This window comes from Lepidochelys olivacea, assembly GCF_965140295.1.
Source record: "Lepidochelys olivacea isolate rLepOli2 genome assembly, chromosome: 10".
Classification (NCBI taxonomy): Eukaryota; Metazoa; Chordata; order Testudines; family Cheloniidae; genus Lepidochelys; species Lepidochelys olivacea.
The window spans coordinates 78,438,026-78,458,618 of record NC_140420.1 but is presented as its reverse complement, the minus strand read 5'-3'; the positions used below and the strand labels follow the sequence as shown (position 1 = coordinate 78,458,618).

The 20,593-nt window shown below is 43.7% G+C and overlaps 1 protein-coding gene across 1 annotated transcript; it reads left to right on the top strand.

Annotated features, from left to right (window-relative positions):
* The first annotated feature begins 492 nt into the window (after nucleotides 1-492).
* On the top strand, nucleotides 493-19,304 carry CILP (cartilage intermediate layer protein). Its single transcript, XM_084641742.1, has 9 exons — nucleotides 493-543; nucleotides 3,882-4,035; nucleotides 6,748-6,831; nucleotides 9,238-9,507; nucleotides 11,785-11,970; nucleotides 13,242-13,556; nucleotides 13,697-13,805; nucleotides 15,683-15,840; nucleotides 16,502-19,304. The coding sequence occupies exons 2-9, from the start codon at nucleotides 3,969-3,971 to the stop codon at nucleotides 18,847-18,849; spliced, it is 3,537 nt and encodes a 1,178-aa protein (XP_084497868.1). The 5' UTR covers nucleotides 493-543; nucleotides 3,882-3,968; the 3' UTR covers nucleotides 18,850-19,304.
* The last annotated feature ends 1,289 nt before the right edge of the window (nucleotides 19,305-20,593 follow it).

Sequence of the window (20,593 nt, the reverse complement as noted above, 5' to 3'; positions counted from 1 at the left end):
AAATTTTAAAGTGTAAGCTCTTCAAGGCAGGGAGCTATCTATTTATCAGGGTTCTTATTTGGCCCCCACAAGCCTAGTATCTAAACCTCTTCCACAAGTAAAATCGAAAACAGTAATCTCTCTCCCCCTCTTATCTGTCATCCTGTTCAATGAGGCTCTGATTACACCTCCGGACAGGGTGTAAGTAATGAAGAAACAATACTCCAGTACTAAACTACATACTTGCTCTCCAGTGCAGTTTCTCTGTCCTTTGTCAGCCCCTTTGCTCTCTCCGGTTACTTATCTCCATTAGGGCACTGCAACTCCCCAGTCTGCCGTTGGCTTGCATTATTTTGCAGAAAGTTGGAATATGCAATCACCTTAAGGGATTACTCAGACTGTGGTTTCCTCACTCTTCTATTTGGTTTCCTCTGAGTTCTGTGGCTCAGTGCCACCTCCTAAGCTACACGCTGTGCTATATAAGAGACCCCAGTGGCTTCAAGCTGCTGAGATCGCTTGTACTGTACCATAGCTCAACTCAGAAGTAGCATACAGGAGACTTTGGTAAGCTGCAACTCTTATTTCTTCTACTAAAGGGTTGTAAATTCCTTAGTTCAAGGATGCTGTGCGTGCAACTAACTCTTGCTTCACCTCTCATACTGTAGCTTGGCTAAAAACTTTGCAGCAAGTGAGATTGGATTTTCCCTTAATTGTTGTCTAGGTGATGTATGCAAGTGAATTAATCTAGGGTTTTATTCCCCCTCTGGTTACACGATTATAGATCATAAATATGTAATTAAGGCTGAGTAATTGTATTTGACTGTGTTTATGGTTGAAAGATCTATATACTGTAAGTGGTAATTCATTGATGGCGTGTTGAGGGAAATATTTCAGAGACTGAGTGCTCAACAGCTCTGAAAATCATGGAAGGGGGGAAATATACATTGAACTGTGGTCTGGCGCGAGTACAGGACAGATCATTAGCCTAGGCAGAAATGATCACTTTTAATTTCTATTCAACCCAAATCAGTGCATGGGAGAAAGTCTCCTGACTTCCTTCTATCAGATTTCTATATTACACAGATATTAGCAGCCCTCAAAGCACAATCTTCCTTCTGTAGGTTTCAGACCTAGGGGTTTAAGCACAAAATCTGTACATCCAAGCAAGGGAGCCTCTTAAGGAGCTGTTCCAACCTCATTGAATGTGAATATGTTTCTACATTGTGACTAGCTCCTGATTCATAATCCTCTTTCCAGATAAACGGGAATGTGCATAGCATACAGAGTGCTTAAACTCCTCTGGCTTAGTGGGAAGCTCAGCTGGAAAATGAACATTTTAAAAACCCTCTGTGTCTTGGGCTTCCAGGAATGTAGGCGGTTTCTGGCTCCTACACCCTATGGGAAAGGGAAAAAAATGTCCTAATTCTTGGCTGAGATTTCCACGAAATCCAGTTTATAACAAGCTAGAACTGAGGTACAAAAGTAGCCTCCAAATGGGAATAGGCTTTTAACTAGGGGTGAATTTTCTTCTGCTATTGTTAGACTGTAATTTCAAATTCTCATTATAAAGCCACAAATTGTCCCGAATTTCCTGCTTATATCGTTTTTTGGCCACTCATAGCTTTTAAGTTATAATAAACATATTTCCCACCCCTATAGTGCCTTTTCTCAGAGACCCTCATAAATATGACTTTCTAACCGCTAGGCATCATCACGACTGTTATTAAACATCACCACCATCCTGCAAGGTATGTAAATCTTAGCCTCATTTTACAGATGGGCAAACTGAGGCGCAGAATGGTTAAGGCTATATTTTCAATATGTCCACTAACTTTAGGGACATCACCTCAGACACTGACAACCCCAAGTGACTTAAATGGGAGATGATGCTCAGAATTTTTGAAAATTAGGTCAGAAGGTGGGCACCCCAAAAATCTGGGACACTTGTAAATTTGGGCCTATGTGATTTACTCAAAGCAGCCTCATAATGGACAGAGCTGGGAATAGAACGTAGGAGCCCTAACTCCCAGTCCGTGGTCTGTAACCACTAATGTAATAATAATCCTTTTTTGCAGCATGTTGGTCCCAGGATCTGAGACACACAAGGTAGGTGAGGTAATATTTTTTATTGGACCAACTTCTGTTGCTGGAAGATACAAGCTTTCAAGCTGCGCAGAGCTCTTCTTCAGGTCTGAGGAAGGAAATCAGAGTGTCTGAGTTAAATACAAATTGGGACAGATGGGTCAGCAGAAGGGGTAACGCATGCTGTACATGATATTGTAACATGCATTACCCTTTCCGCTTAACAATCTGTCCCAACTTGTATTTAGCTCAGACACTCTGATTTCCTTCCACTGACTTGAAGAAGAGCTCAGTATAGTTTGAAAGCTTCTACCTTTCACCAGCAGAAGTTGGTCCAAGAAAAGATATTACCTCTCCTACCTTGTCTCAAAATACTTTGCATATATATAGAATTTTTACACTTTCAAAGCACTGTACAAACATCAGTCCTCACACCTCCCCTGTGAGGCAGTTAAATAAATAGGTAGCTTTACCCCCAACTTGCAAATGGGGAAACTAAGCCCCTGAGCAGTTACTATATAACTTACAGAAAGCCACACAGCAAGTCAGTGGCAGAACTGGGATTGGACATTAGATCACACTTGATGCTATTCCACTTTGCAAACAACAGAATGACATTGATGTCAGAGGCATGTGATCTAATCTACAGTGCTGACAGCTCTGGAACTTGTCTGGGTGTATGTTTCAGTTACATTTTATTTCCAAACCATATTTACTATTGGTTGCAACTCCTTTCCAGTATATGCCATTGTACTTGTGTCATTCTTGGAGCAAGGTTGCGGTTTCAGAAGGAATGTGGGACTGTCGGGCTTGGTTTCTGCAGCAGTCCTGAAACATCATCATTGCATAGAAATTTAATCCATGAGAAGGCGGTTTAATGATCTTCCATGAAATCATTGTCTGCAGAACACATCTAGGGCATGGCTTGAATGGGGTGGGAGGATACAAATACTAGAACTCTGTGCCAGATACACCTTTCACACAAATAGAAATAAGGAAGAATTCAACTGAAGTCAATAGAGGTCCACCAGGGTGAGAGAAGAATCAACCCAAATGTTTGCAATGGGGTAGAGACAGAAGCCCAAACTCTAAGGCCTGTGCTGTACAGGAGGTCAGGCTAGATGATCATATTAGTCCCTCTACCAGCTTTAACATCTGTGAATCCAGAAGTGATGCCATTGGTGATACAAGTGCCACGTCAAGTGGAAGTTGGTCAGAAGACAGGGAGGGTGGGTGTAAGTGGCAAAGGAGTGTATTTCACATTGCTTGGTCAATACTCACACTAGACTGTTATACTGTGAGGGCCCAAAAATGATTGGATACTGTAAAAACTTAACCATTGTACCTCAGGACTGTTTACCCAAGACGATCTTTGGCCCACACTGGTAAATGTATATTTAATGAGAATGGTCATACGGAGTAGTTCCAAGGAACATAGTCTTCAGAGCAGAACTCCTGGCTATTCCTACCAGACAGGTCAAGTCTTGTGTTTAGGAATCAAGGCCATTCTCGGCTCTTTTAGCACCAGATTTTGCCATCTATAATTATGCTGAGTTGTACTTCAGTCTTGCAGGAGCCCCACTGACATCAGCCATAGCATGCTGGGGCCTGAAATCACCCAGCCTCTAACTGAAGGGAGGTGTTACCCAACACAAGGAAGGCTGGGAAAATCTGGCCCTTGATGAATTGCCTTTCAGGACCTCTTTGAGAGAGCCATCACATAGGGCCTAGGCCAAATCCCATTGATATCAATGGGAAGATTGTCATGGACTTCAATGGGCTTTGGATCTGACCCATGATAATTGAAATTGTTTTCACAGGTGACCTAATTTAGGGAAACTACCCAGGGACTAAAATTATTTGAAGACTCTCCATTCTCTGTGGGGGCTCAGCCAGTGAAGAAAAGGATGATCGCAGCAAGAGGATGGATTCTCTCACTCTTTCTTCTGGATGCCACAGCTGTTCTAAGTGAAGGTTAAACAAACATTATGGTTGTGGCCCAAAGCTGTCACCTGCTGATAGCTGTTTGATGGCCTACATGAAATGAGCTGTTGTTTTCAGGTCTATTCCAAGGGGAATTGCCCATGTCAGAAAAATCACTGGTGCATTGGCACTATCTGCTAACATTTCCCATCTAGATTACTTATCTGGCCCCCATCACTGTAGGAGCCGATCCCCTCACACTCTTTAACACCCCCCTGAGGTAGGGCAATTATTCCAGTTTTGCAGATAGGGAACTGAGGCCCAGAGACACTAAGTGACTTGCTCAAGGTCACACAGGAAGTCTGTACCAGAGGTGTGAATTGAAACTAGGTTTCCCAAGATCCAGGCTAGTCCCCTAACCACTGGACCATCCTTCCTCCCTAATCAAAGTCCCATAATTTTCACTCCCACCTCTGCTCCAATATTTGAACCCAGGACCACGCACATTGTAAGTGAGAGCCATACCCCAGACGAAATGGTGTAGTTTGTGGGCACTCTACTACACTGTCGCCTCTTAGGCAATGTCTATTCTGGGAATTTTCCCCAATTTCAGCCGTCAGCAGGCAGCCATCAATGGCACTGCTGAATTGTTGGCCCCCCCATATAGACCAGCGAAGATGTGATTTGCACTGATACAGGTTACCCTGGATTCAAGCAGGAGTAAATTAGATTGGTGCAAATTATGGCTTATAGCAGTTCATTCTTTCTACACTAGGAGTTTGCACACCAATGATCGGCTGCCCGTTGCTGAAATCCACAGAGACAACATGGTCTTAGACATGGTATCCAGGGCAGGATCAATATGTGAATGGGGCAATGTGGATTAAAAAGCCTGCAGTTACACCGCTTGTGCAATAAAATAGAGCAGATAACCCCTTCTGCCTCGAGGCAGGATCTCAGTCTCTGTCAACAGAGATGGCTGGGAAATTTCTGCAAAAAATTAAAATTTGACAAAGTAGAAATGAAATTTTGAGAAAATCCATGGTGGTTTCCATTTTCTGGCCAGCAGCTCTAACTTTCCATCAGACACCTTTCAGCAGCACAAATTTAACTAAAGAAAAAGGCAACGGAAAACAAATCTAGATCATCCCATTGTTGTCCATGTCCACACCCACAAACTCCTTAGCTCTCAACGAAAGCAATTAAAAAATATCTAATCGCAACACTGGTCATAAACTAGTTCCTCATTTGTGTTACAAGCCATCCCTGCCTGCCTCCTGCTTCATGAGTTTCCAGTCTAAACAGTTCTAAATTTCATTCAAAACACGTTTGATCTCCAACAACAGGGCTAATGGCTCACTCAGAGTCAGCAATGACCCACTGCCCACGTGTGATTAAACTACTCAGCCTCAAACCTCATAGTTTATCACTTTGGGAGGGAAACTAGATTATTGTTCCCCAAATTGCAAGGGGGGTGGGCTAGATGACCTCTGGAGGTCCCTTCCAGCCCTACATTTCTAAGGCAGCACATGGCTATTATTGTCCCTTCGTTACTGAATCTTAAGCATGTTCCAAGCATGCAGACATCAAAGAGTTGGGGCTGGGCTAAGTATGGGCAGAGATGGGGCCAGAGAAGCATGCTGCAGTCTTCGGGGAGGATTCCTTCCTCTTTTCCCCTATGCATTAGCCCAGTGCCCAATCCTAGGCAGGGCGCTGTGTTCAAGATTTAGCCTTTGGGGTTAACTGCAGCATTAAATAAAACAAAGCAGTTGGCAGCCGTTACATGGAATCTGTAACACACTTTGGAAGGGTTATTTTGGTGAGTCAGCAGTGCTAGAAACTGATTATTGGACTACATTTCCGGTCACATCGATGTCAATGGGACTTTTGCCATTGGCTTCACTGGGACCAGGTTTTGGCCCCATGGTCTGCAGAGCAGCTTGGTTCACTTAGAATTTCCACGGCTTTGCAGTCAGAAAGGAAACCTGGTGAGAAGAGTTTCTTTTGTGAGATTCCCAGACCGACTGCTTTTGGCAGGGATGGGAATATTGTGAGGTCTGTCTATCATTGTAAATAATTTTAAAATACAAAAGTTTTCAGCCCACTCTTAAATTCCACCGAAGACACAGGCCCTTTGTAGCTCAGGAGGGCCACATAGCAGTTCTCTATCCAGACCATTACTGGTGCAAAAGAGAAACTCTGAGATGGCTGTGCACAGAAACTCTGGACCCAAACACTGTCACTGAGAACTGGATCCACATCAGAGTCTCCTGGCAGGCCCCTAAGTCTAGAGTGGCTGAATCAAAACCCAATTCTGCACTAAGTTACATGGGTGGTGCTCCCTTTAAAGGCAGTGGGAGATGCACCCTATGTAACTCAGAGCAGGGTCAAGCAAGCCCTGGCTTCATGTACCTCCCAGCTTTGGGAAAGCCCAAATCCAAACTCTGCAGCTCAGACCCATTGCAGAGAAGCAAATTCTTGAGGATATCGACTATTAATAAAGCCAGGGCTGCTTCTAAAATAATTATTTCTAGCTTTTAAAGAACAGACTTCCTTTGACCATCAATGACTACTTTGAATCCCCAGCAATTTATCACGTGACTGAAGAGCTACTCAGCTATCTCACAGTATCGATCCATTCCCTCGCTCCCACAGCACTAACATTGGGGGTGCATTAAAAGAAATTTTGGAAAAAATCAATTGCTAGGAACAGCCGCTCCTCAGAAATGTTCTTCTTCCCTGTGTTGTAAACTTCTCCCCCAGGTGAGAGGGTCCTGAAGCAATCCGTCAGCAGGATCCAGCCCAGACAGAAACCCCTCACTCCCTTTGTAAAGGACAACCTAGCAAGTAAGTCATTTTCCATCTCCAGAAGCTTTGCTTGGTGGGGACAGAGGTCGTTTTGTGCACGTTTATTTTTTTCATGCTTAATATCCAACCTCTTTAACAAGATGAGGTGCTTATACAATGGACTCATCCCCACCTCTGGCAGGATTTGGTTGTCACTGCAATATGCTTCTGGCTTCTCTCCTGGAATAGTGAAGGTCAAATATACAACCACAGCCCATATTTCTAGCTGGAATCCAGCCTCACACACTTCCCTTAGGGACGTAAGGTTCCTCAGAGAGGAGGAATGCATACAGATATCTTGAATGTTTCACTACACCCTCCTCCCCCACCAGAAATCACACAGTGTCAGTCCTCAGAAGAAGTTTGATAGACAGCTCCCTGCCCTACACTTTTTCCTCGGCACACAATGCCTCTTCAGAAGAACTCTCCAAGGAGACTTTGTCCCACACTGTACACATGCAGAAGGAAGGTGCCCTGAGAAAGTTGGGCTGGGCAGAAAAACATCCAGCCCCAGGACCACTCAGAGAATTAAGAGCTCTCCCCACACGACCAGCAAAATGAAAAGACAAGCCACCATCATCAGAATCAATGGCTGGAATTTCTCAGGGGTCCCCTACAAGTTCTGGGTCAATGTAAATATGCTCTTGTAACAGGTGCATGTGTGCTGCTAAAGCAGAGTAAATGTGCCCCCCGTGCTCTAGCTGAAAGCATCCCCTCCCTCTCTCCTGATTTAGACATTTCCCACCAGGACTGGGAATAATCTGCAGGCAGGGCTATGCGTGGGTGCCATGGGTTAACCAGGGGGCCTATGTGCAAAAATGTATACACCACCAGCCAGAACCCTACATCGGCGTCACTCCACTGAAGTGAGTGGAACTGTACCGATTTAGCCAACGGAGGATCTGGTCCCCAGCTCCCTGAAGCTCCACCCTGAAATGCACCTCTGTGGCATTTTTGCAACTGGGGAGTTAAAGAAGGCAGATAAATTCCATCTAATGCTCCCATCAGCTGTGGGTGGGTTCTCTGATAAGCTCCCTGCCACGAACTTGGCCCAAATACAATGCTGGTAGATAAGCCTAACAATGTAACTGGTTAGCCCACCAGGCACAGATCCTCTAGCAATGCTGAGCACATGCCAGCTGCCGCAGTGTCACCCTGCAAACAACCCCTATCTTTCTACAGTCGCGTAGGGTATTTCTTAATGATAAACAACCAAGCAGATTTAATGACCCACAGCGTCATCTTTGCCCATCAGCTCATCCCAGCTGTTTCTTAATCCTCAGGAAATATCCTGATGCCTCAGGTGATGTTCCCTAATGTCAGGCACCACAGACTAGGATTTAAATTGCAGCAGATACTGAAAGCGATGAACAATAATGATGTTATGGCAGAGGGATTGCCAGACGTTCACAGCAGTTACCCAAACCTTCCCATCCCATTTTCCCTTCATTACCATTCTTAGCAGTGGTGGGGGTGGGAAGGAACCATCCATGTGTGATGAGCTAAAAGCACAGAACCAGGGACGCAACACCTGCATTTCAAATAAAGGATTTGCATTGGCTCAAAAACTGGAATGCCAATTTAAGCTGCTTGTTTCCCCCTTAAACTGGTGGTTAAACTCACTCTTGTTACCAAACCTGTGGTTAGAGCTAACATGGCAGTTGGGGATAGCCCATGTTTCATGACAAGGGGAAATATCTAATATTTGACAAATTTGTTTAGAACAGTGTTTCTCAAATTTCATTGCACCACACCCCCCTTCTGACAACAAAAATTACTACATGACCCCAGGATTGGGGACCGAAGCCTGAGCCCGCCCAAGCCCTGCCACCCTGGGAGGTGGGGGGGAGGGAGGCAAAGCCCAAGGGCTTCAGCCCCAGGCAGAGGACTATAATCTGAGCACCGCCACACAGAGCTGAAGCCCTCAGGCTTCAACTTTGGCCCTGGGTGGCAGGGCTTAAGCTTCGGCTTCTGTTGCAGGCCGCAGCAAGTCTAATGCCAGCCCTGGCGACCCCATTAAAAAGAGACCACAACGCACTTTGGGGTCTCAACCCAGTTTGAGAACCGCTGGTTTAGAACAGAAGCTTCTAGACTTGACCACACTTGGAAACAGGGATCTGAAAGCACCATGCACACATTAATTGATTAAGTCTCATACATCCCTCTTGGGGAAGTATTATACCCACCTTTTATGGCACAGAGGTTAAAGGACTTACCCATGGTAACACAGCACAGCTGGCATTAGCATCCAGGATTCCTGACGCTCCAGTCCCAGTTTGGGGACATACACAAGAAAAAGAAAACATTCAGGATGAAAATTAAATGGGAACAAGAGCCAAAAAGTGGCGTGGTGATCATGCCTCCAAAGCTGACTGTCAGTACTGAAGCATCCTTTCTGTTATCCAGATCATGGGGAGTGGACCACATGGTTCAATGTTGATCATCCAGGTGGCAACGGGGATCACGAACGTTTAGACGCCATCAGGTTTTACTTCAGGGATAAGATGTGCGAGAGACCCATGGGAATTGAAGCACGAACCACAGACTGGGTTCCTGCCCAGAATACAGGCCAAGTGGTCCACGCTAGCCTACAGGAGGGATTCTGGTGTTTGAATAAGGAGCAGCCTGCAGGAAAAAGCTGTTTGAATTATGCCATACGTTTCCTGTGTCCCACAGGTAAGTGCAGCAGCTCTCTGGGGGGTTGGAATTAATATTTACCATGTCACTCTTAAAGAAATGAGGTCCAACATGCCATCCAACGAGGACGTACAGGGTATCTCTACACAGCGAGGGCAGTGCATCACAGAGCCCGGATCAATGCTACAGTGCAGGGCTCACACTATGACGCTAGAAATAGGTGTGTAGACTTTACGGCTAGGGCTGGAGCTCAGGTTCTGGAGCCCATTGTCCTCTAGCTTCAGAGCCCGAGCTGCAATGTCTACTATTTTTAGCACAATAGCACAAGCCTGAGTCTCTTGACCTGGGCTCCAGACGTAAAACAGGTCTTATAATTAGAGCCCTGTGAAATTGCTTTTATTTCTCAGAAATATATTATTTTATTTTATCCATTCCTCCACCAAGGAGCTGGGCCCTGCCCCTGGGGGAGGCTGGGAGGCCATGAGGGGATGGTTGCAGAGCAAGTCCACCTTGCATCGGACCTGCAGTGATGGCTACTGTCCTGCAGGTCTGGGCCTGGCTCCGGCTCCCTGCTCCAGGCATTGTGACCTGGCACACAGGGTCACAGTGCCACTCACTCAAATTTGGTCCGACCATTCCCCCATCCTCATGATGGAGTGGCAGTTGGGCCAAACCGGAGTGATGCTGCAACCCCATACACCAGACCCAGGCCGACAGGACAGGAGATACAGGAGCTTCCACTGAGGGTTGAGTTTTTCATTTTATGTTGTTTAAATGTTTGGTTTTTGTTTTATTTTGTGCTATTTCACTTTTGCATAAAACACAGGGCTCCATTTATCATTCACCCCATAGAAAGCATTTTAACTTGTACGGTCGTCTTTTGAAGACTGTCATCTGTCAATCAACCAACCAGAACACAGGATTTGAGGCACCAACAGCTTTAAAATGTCCATTTAAGCCATGACACTTCTTGACGAACCAGCCATTACAGTTCTGCGGCTGCTGTACTTCGCTTTCCTTCTCCAGCCACCAAAGTCCACATAAAACTTCTGCTTTTATAAGACAGGGGTCAAGTATCCGGGGGTAGTCGTGTAGTCTGTATCCACAAAAACAACAAGGAATCCAGTGGCACCTTAAAGACTAACAGATTTATTTGAACATAAGCTTTCATGGGTAAAAACCCCACTTCATATGCATGTTCCAGGCATCTGAAGAAGTGGGGTTTTTACCCACAAAAACTTATGCTCAAATAAATCTGTTAGTCTTTAAGGTGCAATAAGACAAGGGGTTCATATTCCAACATTGTTATTCAGACACTTAGCTGGGCATCTGTCTGCATTTCTACCAGGTAACCTGACCTTCTAACTGGTTTATTACAATAGGTGGAAGAACGTATAACATGGTGCTTAGACATTTTTCTGTAAAAGCAGATTTGTATGTATTTAAAAGAATGTGCTAATAAATATTTTATGGGGCACGGTGACTTTCATTTTTAAACACTTGGAGCAGACCGTGTATTTTGCAAGCAAGCAACTTAAATTACATTAATTCCTTCTAGTAACTTTTTTAACTGAAGTGTCTTAAGATCCCAAACACACACAAGACCATATTATGCACTGCAAATAATCTGACCATAAAATGCTATGTAAGTGCTAAGTGGTATTCCAGGGTTCTGTTCTGCCCTCAGTAAAACAAGTGCAATTCTCACAATGGGAGATGTACTTATGTTATTGTAGACAACGTTTAATTATCAGAGTCATTGGACTAGCTTGTGCCAATTCTCTTATATCCTTCCATGTAAGTGACAAGGTCTGTTTGATTTCCTTTAAAACAAAGACATTCAAAACTAAGCATCTATTGCCCTTGAGCAGTGGTTCTCAAACTTTTGTACTGGTGACCCCTTTCACATAGCAAGCCTCTGAGTGCAACCCCCATCTATAAATTAAAAACGTTTTTTAATATATTTATCACCATTATAAATGCTGGAGGCAAAACGGGGCTTGGAGTGGAGGCAGACAGCTCACGACACCCCCCCCCCGAATAACCTTTCGACCTCCTGAGGGGTCCCGACTCCCAATTTGAGAACCACTGCCCTTGAGTTTTACTTTAGCAATTCTGAATGTAGTAGCCTGCACAGATTTAAGTCAGGCACATTTGAAAGTCTTCTCAAAGCTTATTACTCAGAATCATTAATATGTTTTGGGTTTTTTAAAATCTAAATTTTTTTTTAATAATCACTGCCTTTTTCCCAGGCAAGAGAGAATACGCAGTAAATGTAACATGCATCTTAGTAACACAGAAATGATGTTATTCAAGGGTCTTTGCCGCAAGATTCAAAAAGGTTTTGGTCTCCATGGTCGAAATGGAGTGCGTGCTCAGCAGAATGTGGCAAAACTGGTGTCCAGACTCGTATCAGAACCTGCCTGGCAGAGAGCCACTTGGACCTGCACTGTAATGAAGTGACTGAAGAAGGGCAACTCTGCATTGGACATTCTTGTTCAGGTGCTCATATAAACTTGATTACAATGTCCTTTACCTACATGAAATAATGTCACAGTCTCACTCCAACTACTAGAGTTCAGGAACCACCTGTACGGTTTTAGCATCTTTCTTGCCAGTCTCAGGCAGGAGTGAATAAGCCACAAAGCCTGATCTACCCTTTCACCCCGAGGGTGGTCTTGTCAGATCATGACTGAAGTACACCGATGGGGAAGCATGGGGAATTCATATGCTGCGGTCTATGCTGTGCTTACCCTGTGATTAAACAGAGGGCTCCAGAGATGAGCTAAAATTAAAATCCCCCAATTTTGATGCTTTGGTATCAAGATGTGGGAAACACTCAGGGCTCCATCAGGGATGCTGTGGATCTCTTGGATTAAGGAGCATCTACATGTAATGTCCTGATAGAGCAGCACTCAGACTGTGGCTTATGGACCACTGGTAGTCTGCAGCGTACTTGCTGGTGGTCTGCTGGCTGGTTACGTAGTGTTAGCTCTCCTCTTATTAGCACATGGTAAGTAACATTAAAAGTAGATAAACTACGTTATATACTTTCCTAATAGTGCTGTTGTTGCCACAAGGCAATTAAGCAATTGTGAATGAAAGAAGAAATGGTGTGAGCCATTGTGATGGGAAAGGGAGATGGTTCCCTGAAACACTCTCTATTAGGTGTAGTCCACCTTAGGAAAAAGTTGAGATTCACTGTTTTGCAGCTAATCTATTAGACCCCTAATTCTGTCCTCAGAGAATGCCCCTTCAGTACCTCCCATTGCGTACTAAAGTCAGGACAGAACTGGACCCACAGAGTTAACTAGGTAATTAGTTTTATAGACGGACCTGAGTCATGCCATGTACACTTGGATCTGCACCCCAACTTTCCCAGTGTTCAGAGCGTTTGGATTTGTGGTTTTAATTTGGCCCGTTGTATATCTGTGGCTAAGCTGGAAAGTTCACATCTAAATCTAGATTCAAATTTCCCCAAGGTACAATGCTGGGAGGTAGAACGGAATGTTTGCAGTAGCTAGTTATTTCAAGGTAGTGACCAATAGTAATAAATTTTCATTAAGTGATTGACTACATAGCCATTAAATCTATCTGCTTCTAATACACAGTTGCAGATCATCAATAAAAATGTGTTTTGGATAAAAGTTATTTCACGTGCTATATCTGCCTTATTAAATTTGAATTAAAGTAAGACTCAAGATCCTTAACGGAAAGCATTATCAGACTGAATCCGAATGCTCCATTTTAACCTACACTCCTTCCTTCCCCAGAGTGCAACCTCACTTGCTCCATGGGCCGCGTGAATGCTGAATGTGATGCCTGCATGTGTGAGGACCACGTACTGCATGGGATGGTCTCCCTTGCAGACGGAGCACCGGCTGCTGAAGCTACTGTCTACGTGCAGTCTGAGAATCTGAAATTGTTAACCGAGTCTGATAGCAACGGAGGGTTTAGGATTCCTGGAGTGTGCCCTGACGGCAAAAACATTCTGAAAATAAAAAAGGCCAGATACGCCACTGTGACTGTCCCCATACCTGAAAGCACCAAGAAATCCTCAATAATCCACGTGCGTCTGAAAAGAGCAGGTAACTACAAAGACTCCTGGCAATAAAATTTACTGCTATGATCCACTGATTGCTTAGTAGTTTGCTCCTGCTTTTAACATTCATCAACTCTAACTGTGGTTTTAAACTGAAAAGAATACAGATTTTCTTCCCTCCCACAGACAAGCCATACAATATAAAGAATCCAGTGGATAAAGTGAGAAGAATAGGGCAAAGCGTGATACTCTGCTGTAAAGCTGTGGGGAATCCAGCCCCTGATCAATATCTCTGGTAAGCAATTAAAGATGGCCCACAAAAGTTATTTTTTGCCTTTGAGCATGCTACAGATATAAAAGATGCAACAATGCTCTTAAGAGTTCCTCTGCAGAACCACAATAAATCCTTACATTATTGTTAGTAGGAAGCATTTATATTACGGTAGTGCCCAAATGTCCCAACTGTGCTTGGTGCTGCAAAACCATAGAAGAGTCCATCCCTGCCTTGAGGGGCTTCCAGTCAATAGTGTGTCCGGTCATTTGCATTTGGAATCTCAAAAATCCCCTGTAGAATTCGCTATTGAGGAAGGGTTTAGTATAAAGATGCCCAAAATGCAGCCTAAATCAAAGCACACTGCTGATTTAGGGCCAGATTATAATACTCCTTACACACCGTAAATAGTACTTTACTCCCAAAGATTGACATTAGTTGGATTGCTGATGGTGAAAGGTGTTATTCACAGTCTGGTCCTTAACTTGTGTGATGAGTTGATACAGTAAAGCTGATGGATCAGAGAGTAATTTTCTCTGTAGTGTATATTTTATTTTTATCTCCTTATCCTCTTAGCAAATACATTTTTGAAATGTGACACAAATAATGTGTAGGACTTCATAGAATGGGAAATTATTGTTGTAAGTAATTGTTTCTCTAAGATTTATACTATATTACTTCTTGTACAAGTCTGCAGTTAAGAGTTCGTATGGAAAAAATATATAATGATTTAAAAACCCCCTATCCCAGCAGAACCTTCAAATGTGGCCGGGAGACACTCTCCAGTCTGCTGTGTTTTAGATACAACCTGTGGGGGCTGGCTATGCTAAAGCTAGATTTACTTTAAGAATTTTTACCAAGTTTAGCACCATTGTGGTTCTCCACGTGCCAGAAATGGTAGAAGCACCACCATAGGCCAAGTGAAGGCATTTTGACCACCATATATCTTACCCTGGTGACATGGTGGCAAAAATCATGCACTAGCATTTCCACAGTTTCTAGCAACAGTGAAGCTGAACCAGTGGGCAAACGGCCATGGTAGGAAAATTGCTAGAAATTCTCAGCGCAGACTAGCCTAGCATACCAAAAACCCACAGCTAAATTCTGAGCTTATTTAACATCACTGAATTTACCCCCACGTAGCTCAGATCGGAATCCAGCCAAAGACTGATAATGCAATGGTCATATTAAATGTTTTTACCCTGTCTGAAAGTTTTTACCAGTTTGAGAGAGAGAGAGATCTCCAATACACAGACGGCCTGGGTCCAATGTCCACAGGAGTCACTGGAAAGACTCCCATTCCCTTCTATGGGGGTGGGATATGGTCTGCTGGTAAAAGCTTTCAAACCACAGAAAAATTCTGAGTGGTCTAATATATCCCTCCAATGTCTCTGTGAATGCTTGGGCATTTTGGTTTCAGTGCTGGTGAACTCAACCAACGAGCGAGTTCTAGCCACCCATCAATGATAATACAAGCACAGGCAGATATTAGGGCTGTTCGCATATATTTTAACAGTAAGTGTAAATTATAACTAGGACTATCTACAGACTCCTAGAGAATTGCCAATGTATCCCTCAGTGTCAAAGTTTGGACAGCCCCACCATAGTTTATTTACTGGATACTCATAAAAATACTTTGCTCTTCTGTGGGGCCTTCTACTTAAGGATTTCAAAGCACGTTATTAGAGCGAGTTAAAAGCTCACATCACCTCCATTAGGTAATATTATTCCAATTTTGCAGATGGGAAAACAGCAACCCAGCAATGTGTGGCAGAGTTAGGAGTAGAACCCATATCTCTAATTCTAGTCCAATGCATTAGTCATTAAAACCATCCTTTCCTTGCCCCATCAAGTTGCTTGACTTTTTAATCAGGCTATGGAATGATTTCTGTTTCTTACAGGTACCACAATGGAACTCTGCTGGATTCCTCAGTGTACAAATATAATAGCAAGCTGGTGTTAAGGAACCTGAACACAGACCAGGCAGGAGAGTATTTCTGCAAGGCTAGCAACGAGGCAGGGTCTGTGAAATCCCAAGCTGCTAAACTTTCTGTAATAGGTAAGAAAATGAGGCATGTTACAAGAAGTTTGGGAATTGCCAATGTGCAAAATCAGCGGGCACATATGTTGAGGCTATTTAGGACAAGTTTTGCAGAAATAATATTCGTTATTAGAACATTAATACAAGATACATTCAATATCAGATAGTTGCAAAAGAACGAGCCTTGTGCACTTTGGATCACCTACCAAATTTCAGTTTAATGACCTAACCAAAATAATTGTCCTTTACACTCACTGCCATATGAGTGGAGTATCTCAGTACTTTTAGACACTGGGGCTGAGGCCCCAATTCAACAAAGCACTTAAGCATGTGCCTTCCCTTAAGCATATGTTTAAGTTCATCCCTATTCAGCAAAACACTCAGGCACATGCTTAAGCTTAATAACTAAAGGATATTCTTCATTTGAATGGGATGTTAGCACATGCTTGAGTGCTTTTCTGAATAGACAGACCCTAATCACATATTTTAAGTATGTGCATTGCTGAATTAGAACCAGAGGCACTTGACTAAACAGAAGCTTGTAACGCATCCAATTATTCTGAATTTAAAAACCTTATTGCTATTGAAATAATGGTTATCAATATCGGAGGGGTTCAGATGTGGCAAGAAGCAGCGCAGAAATATCTACACATTCATTGATCAAAATCTATTTTAACAGCACGCGATGAAGCTTCCTGCAATCCAAGACCTGAAAGCTACTTCATCAGACTCCCGCATGACTGTTTCCAAAACGCAACTAACTCCTTCTACTATGACGTTGGTAAATGTCCAGCAAACACATGCGCTGGAAAGACAGATAAAGGACTCCAGTGCAAAGACAGAGTTGCTTACTGCTGCGGGGTCTCCAAAATGGAAGCGAGAGAGATATCGTGCAGTGGATATGCCCTTCCCACTAAAGTTGCTGTGGAATGTGGCTGTAGCATGTGCACGGAGATCAAGATGACAGTCCGGGGGACAGCCACAGCCGCAGATAACGGTGAACCAATGAGGTTTGGCCATATATACATAGGGAGCAACAGAATCGGCATGACTGGCTACAAGGGAACCTTCTCCGTCCACATCCCAGCAGACACAGAGAGGCTGGTTCTTACTTTTGTTGACCGCCTACAAAGGTTTGTGAATACGACTAAAGTTTTGCCTTTCAACAAAAAGGGAGGTGCCGTGTTTCACGAGATCAAGTTACTAAGAAAGAAAGCCCCCGTTACGTTAGTGTCCTCTGAAACCAACACGATTCCCTTAGAAGACGTGGAAGGGGATGATCCGATAGCTGAACTAGAAATTCCTCCCAATACGTTTTATAGGCAGAATGGTGAACTCTACACAGGCAAAGTGAAAGCCAGTGTTACGTTCCTGGACCCAAGAAATATGTCAACAGCTACGGCAGCACAAAGTGACCTGAACTACATAAATGAGGAAGGTGACATGCTCCCGCTGCACACATATGGCATGTTTTCCGTGGACTTCACTGATGAAACAGCCACCGAGTCTCTTAATGCAGGGAAGGTAAGGGTTCACCTCGACTCTACACAGATCAGGATACCAGAACACCTGAAGCAGATGAAGCTTTGGTCACTGAACCCAGAGACAGGATTATGGGAGGAAGAAGGGGACTTCAAACCTGACCAAAGCACACGTCACAAAAGGGAGGAAAGAATTTTCTTGGTTGGGAACATGGAGATCAGAGAGAGGAGGCTCTTCAACCTGGATGTCCCAGAGAGCAGAAGGTGTTACGTCAAGGTACGAGCTTATAGAAGTGAGAGATTTCTGCCAAGCGAACAAGTTGAGGGGGCTGTGATTTCCCTTATAAACATGGAGCCCACATCAGGTTATTCATCCAACCCTAGAGCATGGGGACGCTTTGACAGCGCAGTCACTGGTCCCAACGGGGCTTGCTTACCAGCTTTCTGTGATGAGCAACGTCCAGATGCCTACTCAGCCTATATCCTGGCAAGCCTTGGAGGAGAAGAACTTGAAGCTGTGCCCTCTTCTCCCAGACTCAACCCTAACGCCATTGGAGTCCCTCAGCCATATCTCAACAAGCTCAACTACAGGAGGACAGATCACGTGGATCCTAGAATTAAGAAAACTGCCTTCAGTATCACAGTGGCCAAACCAAGTCTGAGCACTGCAGAAGAGAGCAATGGCCCCATTTATGCCAATGAAAACCTAAGAGAATGTGAGCAAGCACACTACAGTGCCGCTCATTTCAGATTTTATAGAGTAGAAGGAGACAGGTATGATTACAATACAGTTCCCTTCAATGAAAATGACCCAATGAGTTGGACTGAAGACTACCAGGGATGGTGGCCCAACCCAATGGAGTATAGGGCATGCTATATGAAAGTAAAAATTAATGGACCCCAAGAGGTGAACATAAGATCTCGCAACATGGGTGGTACGCATCCGTACACAGTCGGCAAGCTTTACGGCATCAGAGATGTGCGCACCATTCGAGACATGGAGCAATCAAACCTTTCGACAGTGTGCCTGGAATTTAAGTGCAGTGGCATGCTGTATGACCAAGACCGCGTGGACCGTACACTGGTAAGAATCATTCCCCAAGGAAACTGCTACAGAGAAAGTGTTAATAGCATGCTCCAGGAATATCTAGTGAACCACCTCCCCCTTGCTGTAAATAATAAGTCAGATGAGTACACAATGTTGGCACCTCTTGACCCTCTTGGACATAATTATGGAATCTACACAGTCACTGACCAGAACCCTAGCATAGCCAAGGAAATAGCTCTGGGTAGATGTTTCGATGGCACGTCTGATGGTACTTCCCGAGTTATGAAGAGCAACGTAGGCATAGCATTAACTTTTAACTGTGCTGAAAAGGAGGTGGCGCAGCAAAGCTTATTCCAGTCTCTGCGGAATTCACCTAGGCAGAGTGAAAGAATAGGGATCAGAAGGCAACAAAGAGAAATCTGCATTGGCCAGGCCAATATGAGGAGAGTTACCCAACGCAGGAGTTCACCAAGAGTTCAGTGTACACCTACAGATTAGAAACACCAAAGCGCCATTACAGTACCCATATTTGACTAAATATATTCTAAAAAGAATAGCTACTTGCCAATAAGCTAATCTAAGTACATCTGTTCAGCTGCAGTTGGGGATCATTACTGAATTTCCTGAGACATCACTTCTATGCTCACTCAACTCTAGTAATTAAGGTTCATCAATTTCTGATTTTCTTTTTATTGCACCACAAAGGAGAGATATGAAGCAAACATACTTGGGGCCAATCATATTACCATGTTAACATTCTTAGTTAAATGAAATCACCATAAAAATCTTATTTTTGCCTGATGTTAAACAACTTCAAACTTTGGCCTAAAGGGCAAAAATTCAGAGATTAAATAATGTACCTAAAATATTGTTCTAATGTTCTGGATCCAAAGACGTTGCCAGCTAGGAGTACATGAACATTAGTTGGTAACAATTAAAAGGAATAAACTGATTTCTTCATAGTGAATTCAACTGCAAGATTTTGTACTTGAAATGTAAATATTTTATTTATTTCCTTGCTTATTTTAGAAGTGTGTATTCATTACTGAAGTATTGTATAGTGCATTTATTTTATTTTGTGTTTTTGTAGCACACTGAGAAGAAATCATGTGGATTTTTAGGTTTCACTTGCCGAAGGCTACAGTTTTATTTTGCTTCTTGCTTGATTCAAGTAAAAAGTCCACACTGTAGAATAGTGTAGATTCATAAAAAGGTAATTTTTGTAACATTGATAGCGCTGTATTCCTTCTGTGTCTGATGGGTCTGTATTAATGTTCAAGTAACAAAATAGTTATTCCTGGCAAGGAATAATTTGCTAAATTAAAAGGTGAAACTTTCTTTTTGTGAACAATTCACAAAACAGATCACAAAATCCTCAATTTGAGTCCGATTCTGGCTGATGCTGTGGGCACAGTTCTGGTAGCACAAAGCAGCTGTAAAGCTGCTCTAAAAATGGGCAACTGGAGATTCTCCCAGGGTGTGAGGGGGCATAGTCAGAGCATGTTGCAGCAATTTCTTCTATTACGAGCCAATGCAATTTGGAGCATCCCTGGGGCTACTCTAATGAACACCAGCAACCAAACTGGCACCCAGCAGCCCCCGAGATGGGGAAAGTGCTTCCCCCAGCCCCAATCTCCTCGGCTGCATTGTGCAGAGCTCTCATGCAGGTGAGGATCTAGCCCTTACTTTGGTCTTTGAGTTCTAACTTTGTTCATTCTTGGAAAGTTATCATGAATTTCTTCAGTACTTAGAACCTGATCTGCTGATTGCTCATGAACCACGAACTGCAAACATTCACAATCTGCATTGCACTGGCTAGTTGCACAAGACATATGGTATTGTTTCTCTTCCTGGAATGGCTGACATATGCAACTAACCAACAAAGAGCAAACTGTATATTTTACAGTCAAACCAACCATTTTAAATGAATATTTAAGTTTAAGATTTGGGCTAGTAAATCTCAAGCACTAGAATGCTCATGGAAAGAGATCACAAAAAAGTAACCAATACACTTAGATTGGGGAGGACAAACTATGGCCTGCGAGCTGCTTCCGGCCCATTAGACGTTTTTATCTGGCCCTCGAGTTCCCACCTGGGAGCAGGGTCGGAGGCTTCCCAGCCCCAACTCACAATTCCCTTGATGAGCACCATCTTCCGACATGCAGAACCACACTGCGCAGGTGCGATTTCACGGTGCTGTTTCCGGGATTGGAACCCTGCCCCTACGTGGCAGCCCCCATCC